The 5,528-nt window shown below is 35.1% G+C and overlaps 1 protein-coding gene across 2 annotated transcripts in view; it reads left to right on the top strand.

Annotated features, from left to right (window-relative positions):
- cyp39a1 (cytochrome P450, family 39, subfamily A, polypeptide 1) overlaps positions 1-5,528 on the top strand; it is a 15,116-nt gene that overhangs the window by 5,235 nt on the left and 4,353 nt on the right. The window contains exons 6-11 of one of the 2 annotated variants that reach the window (XM_016294642.1): positions 767-862; positions 964-1,054; positions 1,862-1,995; positions 2,219-2,314; positions 3,322-3,410; positions 3,779-4,054. In XM_016294642.1, coding sequence (XP_016150128.1) covers positions 767-862; positions 964-1,054; positions 1,862-1,995; positions 2,219-2,314; positions 3,322-3,410; positions 3,779-4,019 — 747 coding nt within the window. In that variant the 3' untranslated portion in view covers positions 4,020-4,054. Of the gene's footprint in view, positions 1-766; positions 863-963; positions 1,055-1,861; positions 1,996-2,218; positions 2,315-3,321; positions 3,411-3,778; positions 4,055-5,528 lie in introns of those variants that run through there. The other variant, XM_016294643.1, reaches the window with a different exon arrangement.

Here is a 5,528-nt window from a genome sequence, read left to right on the forward strand (position 1 = left end):
CATATTTCTCTCCAGATTCAGGCAAGTCAGATTTTTACAATATTATAGACAGAAGACTTTTAGAAGCAATGGTTTGAAGTAAAAAAAAATCTATTAATGATTTGTTTTATTACAGACAGGCAGCTTTTCACTTAACAAGATGTTAATTGATAATTATATATTTAGATTCTGTATCTTGTATGTTGTGTTTAACTTGGAAAAAACCCAATAAACATAATGTTCAAAAAAAAAGATGTTAATTGATGGACTGGAACCATGTGGATTACTGTTGTTACTGATGTTGATCTTGAAACACATGAAATAAGAGTTTAAGGCCAAACTTAATCTTCGTTATGGGTCTGTTGAATGCAGTAGCCCCTCACTGCAGTACACAAGATCCATCCAGGGGGTGGAGATGGGTAGGTTTAAGGATCGGGGGTGGAGACGGGTAGATTTAGGGGTATGTAAGGTGGGAGGAGTTAGATCTGGATCCAACCTGGCTCCTTGGATCTTGTGTTCTGCAGTGAGGACCATCTCGTTGAATGTGTACATAAACATGTTTGCACCAACAGAGGGAGCTAAAGAGTTTCCATCGGGCTTCTAAGCCTTTTTGCAGGACTACTGTATATGGCATCTGAAGTTTTACAGTTTTGTTCTTCTCATCATCATAAATATTTTTTTGATTTTGGAATCAGCATAAAATTAGAAATCTATCTGCAGTATTTGGCCATTGTATAATAAAACTAAAAAAAAAACAAGTTTCTGATCTGTCACTGTTTCTCTTTAGACTTTACTACAGCACCTGGCTACTGCAATAAGTGACAAATATCTTCCAAATTATGGTTTACTTTTGCTTTGGGCTTCCCTGGCAAATGCTATACCGGTAAGTGAGACGTTCAGTGCTATTACACAATATCTTTCTATGTGTTAGCTCAGATTTGACATTCAACGTAACGGGGACAAACGATTTTCACTTTATTCTAGATTACATTTTGGGCCATTGCTTTTATTTTGGCCAATCCTGAAGCGTATAAGATTGCAATGGATCAGATCAACGCTGCCCTCAGAGACCAAGGTAAAACTGATATCTTAAAACCAATGGTTTTCAAACTGTACAGCCCCACCAAGACTGGTTTCATTTATTGCTTTCAGTATAAACTACAAAAATAACTAACATTATGTACTATCATTTAAAAATGTACGGTCTGTAAGATTTTATGTTTTTGACTCACCAAGGCTGCATGTATTTAATCAAAAATACAGTAAAAGCAGTAATATTGTGAAATATATTTAATGTAATTTATTCCTGTGATGACAAAGCTAAATTTTCAGCGTCATTACTCCAGTCATCATTGTCTCATCATGATCCTTCAGAAATCATTCTAATATACTGATTTAGTGTTCAAGAAGCATTTCTCATCATCAATGTTGAAAAAAAATTTTGATTTTTTTTTTTTTGTGAAATCTTGATACACATATATATGCATACACATATTTTCAGCATTCTTTGATCTCTCTCTTCGAGGCCTCTTACACATTAAACTTCCTCCATTATCCACTAGAGGGCAGAAAACTCTTATGCATCGTGTTTGACAAGTCTTACAGTACATTTCAATTTTTTGCATTATATGTTACAAAAATAAGACACATTTTTCCATATGCACTTATAAACATGATTTGCATATTGCACATTTTTCACTTTATTCTAGATATGCACAACGAAAAAAAGCACATGACAGTTAAATATAAATGTACAAATGTGTTTCACTGTGCTTCTGTTTAGGCTTTGTTACTGAATGAAACTTTCTCTTAAGCACACATCACTAGTACTTAAAGCTATGGATAGTCAATATAGTGCTGGTGTGTTTGCTTTGCATTCAAGACCAGGAGAAGACAAAGGTGACCCTAGATGACTTACAGCACATGCCATATGTGAAGTGGTGTATCATGGAAGCCATTCGGCTGAGGGCCCCTGGAGCCATCACTCGTAAAGTAGTGCGGCCTCTCAAATTACAGGTCAGCCATGACAGGTTATTCATCTTACAATGCATTTTATTTCAGTGTTTTTATGCATGGGTCTATAAGTGCAGTCTGTGTATATATAGAGCTATATATTAATAATTATATATCAGTATATTGAGATCTGCCCTTTTGACTCACACAGGCTACAAAGCAAACATTACCAGGCTTTTTTTTCCTCTCAGCTAAAAAAACTGTATGCATGTTAACTGCTTTTCAGAATTATGTTATCCCACCTGGAGACCTGCTGATGTTGTCTCCCTACTGGGCTCACCGAAACCCCAAGTATTTCCCAGACCCGGAAGATTTCAAACCTGTGAGTAACTTCACTCTTCCGAATGAGCTCAGCCACAGGATGAGGTTAACACAAATTCCTCTATAAACCAAAATAAAATAGACACAAGACACATGCTCATAAAATGTTTTTTTATATATATATAGCAAGTAAAGTGCTTTACTATTAACTGTTCCTGTACTTTTTGAGTTTTTTTTTTGTTGAGTTTGTTTTGCTCTATGATGGAACCGGCATCTCTTTTATTGGTATTTTCTTTCAATAAAACTTCCTCCTTCTATTTTGTCTGTGAATTCCATTGTGAGTGCTGGTCACAATGTACTTGAAAACTCCAGCTGTGCTCCTTTAAAACAGAAATAATAGGTCTGTATGTGTTCAAGGAAAGCCTGACAGTTATCTTTACAATTAACCTTACGGCAAACGCCTATAGAGATTCCATTACACTTCTGTCTACTAATGTATTAAAGGAAATAGCATAGCTCACAGAGACTGGGTCAGACCCACATCTATATGTTTTAAAAGCTGTTTTTAGCAAAAGATATGTTTAGCTTCAAATCAACTCTCTTCTATACAGTGGAAATGCATTTAAATGAGTGCATTCATGGGTAAAGAGTAAAGAATGTATTTAAAGAGTGCATTCATGGGTCACTTTCTTCTTTTTCCTTAATGGAATCAAAATATTTTACACAATGAATAGATATGGTTGATGACTAAATGGACATTCAGTGGTCTTTTGCATTGGAAAACCATTGTTTTGAATCTATGAAAATCTTGGAAGGCAGGACTTTTTGACCAGTTTGAAAGACTTCTAAGTTTGTTGATGCAACTTAAGAGCAATTATTCATTTATGCCCACAATAAAGCTGCATTAGTGAACAGATAGACATTGCATTGAGAGTTATTCAGAGATTATGTAAATATGTCTTGTTATTAAATTAAATCTTGGAGTACTGGAAGACAGGCTCAAATGGTGTATTCTGGACTGGCCCTTGTCTGGGTGGATTATTTTTAATGAAACTTTTCTTCCCACAGGAACGATGGGAAAAGGCAGATTTAGAAAAGAATGTCTACTTGGAAGGGTTTGTGGCATTTGGAGGGGGGGAAAATCAGTGCCCAGGAAGGTAAGAAAAACTCTTGTGTTTATACAAAATAATCATCATGTACACTCAAAAATAATAACATTCAATGAACTTAATTAAATCGAGGAACGTATTCCATGCAACTGAATATAATTACTATAACTGAATATATAAATAATTAATTTTTTCATGTCTACTAGATAATTTTGTCTCAAAGTAATAAATGTATATATTTATAATTTCATTGAGTTTTTCTTTTCAGACATTTGCTATTAATATTGTAGGATGCAACATGTTGCAAAACATTAATTGATAGTAAAATGTAAAATGATTAGTTTAGTTATTTTCATTCATAAAATTTCCTTTGCATTATTTTGTATTTCTTAGTGCATTTTGTTTCTTTTCAACAGCTTCACTGAACTTTGCACAAATAACGCAATTGAACTTGTTGCATCATTCATGAAGTCAGTTCAGAGATGTTTGAACCATGCACATCTGACCCGGTTGCATTTGAGTTCCTTTTCCAGTAGGGAAAGACCTAAATATATAAAAATGTCAGTCAAAATTATGTTTAAGCAAGCAATAAAATTGTATTCAGCAATAAAATCAGACAGTAATGGTATTATACTTATCAAAACTTCGCTAGTTTAAATCATGCAACAACAAAAAAGGCTTTTTTAAGAGCGGTTCAGCAAAACAAGTGATATGAGAAAATAATATACTTTTTCATTTAAAACATAATAAAAACAAAGTTTATGAAAGTTGGAAGCGCCTTTTGTGAGTCGGGGGCTGTTTTGCCCTCTAGCAAGGTTTGGTGGTTTGGTCTTTGGCCTGTAGCAGGAACTTTATGGGTTCAAATTGGCCTATAGCAAATGCCACAAGCTGCACCAGCCCATCTTTCCCCTTTGGCTCTCTTGCTGAGAATGTTAGTTCCCTTAGGTTATTTACACCAAGACTGGCACAAAAAAAGTTCATTGCTGTTACCACCAAGAACTTTATCAGGGTGTAATTTGAATTACAAGCGATACTTGTAAATCATTGAGCTGCATTATTGATAGTGTGCATTATGGCTCCATTCCTGGTATACTGCCATATTGATATAGATTCATGGCACTGCTTTTATGTTGTACTGAGCATTCTTGGCCCTTATGTCCCAGCCCTTTGGGCCCCTACTGATGACATCATGAAGGCCCTGGGGAGTGTGCAGCCAGGGTCAGTATGACGTTAATAGAGCCATATAAAGACTGGGAGAACTTTCCCAGCTGCACAGGAAGATCAAAAGCATAGGCACAGACCAGTGACCTTTCGAAACCCACCAGAACAGATGCATCTACGTTCATCAGTCTGGGAATATATGAGAGGGAGAAACAGAAGTAAGAGAGAGGTGGAGTAATATAGAGAAAAAGGGAGATAAAGGTTTTTTTTTTTTAATTCTCTGTTGCTGTTTGGTCTTTTTTGACCAAACAATTATTATTATTATTATTATTATTATTGTTTTACATCATTGCAAGGATATGGAACTTGGTAAAGGTTTTGGCGCTTATTATGTAACACACACACACACACACACACACACACACACATACACACAGGGCCGTTTCTAGCCAATTTGACGCCCTAGGCGAAATCCTATTCTTTTCAGACACCAGTTTCTTGTCACATTCAAATTGGTTGTCATAGTAACGACACTACTTTGTGGAGATTCAGCGCATTGTGAGTTCCACAAATCTGAATGCATTATTTGTAAACTGACTGTTAAGATAAACATTTTGCACAATTTATTATCTGTAATATCATTGTGTTGCCACTAGATGTCTGTATAGCCCTATGTAACAATCCATATTGCACATAATTTACATATAAATAAATTTTTATTACATTTGGATACATGTTTAGATATTATCAGTGGCTACTTTTTTGTCTTTATCTGTTTTTTGTTCAATTGTTTTGTTGTTGTTGCTTGAAACATTGATTTAAAGTGTCAGTTATTGCATTATTATTTCAGTCAAACCTATAAAAAGTTTGTTACCCCAAATTACATATAAAAGGCTGATCAGTGTAATAAAAGTAATCAATGCAGCTACTTAATCCTTTGCTACTTATTAACGCGCGAACTTCCCCTTTAAATAACGTGACGCTCTGCCCTCTATGACGCTGCTC

The sequence above is a fragment of the Sinocyclocheilus grahami genome, unplaced genomic scaffold, assembly GCF_001515645.1.
Source record: "Sinocyclocheilus grahami isolate Dianchi unplaced genomic scaffold, SAMN03320097.WGS_v1.1 scaffold321.1, whole genome shotgun sequence".
Taxonomy (NCBI): domain Eukaryota; kingdom Metazoa; phylum Chordata; class Actinopteri; order Cypriniformes; family Cyprinidae; genus Sinocyclocheilus; species Sinocyclocheilus grahami.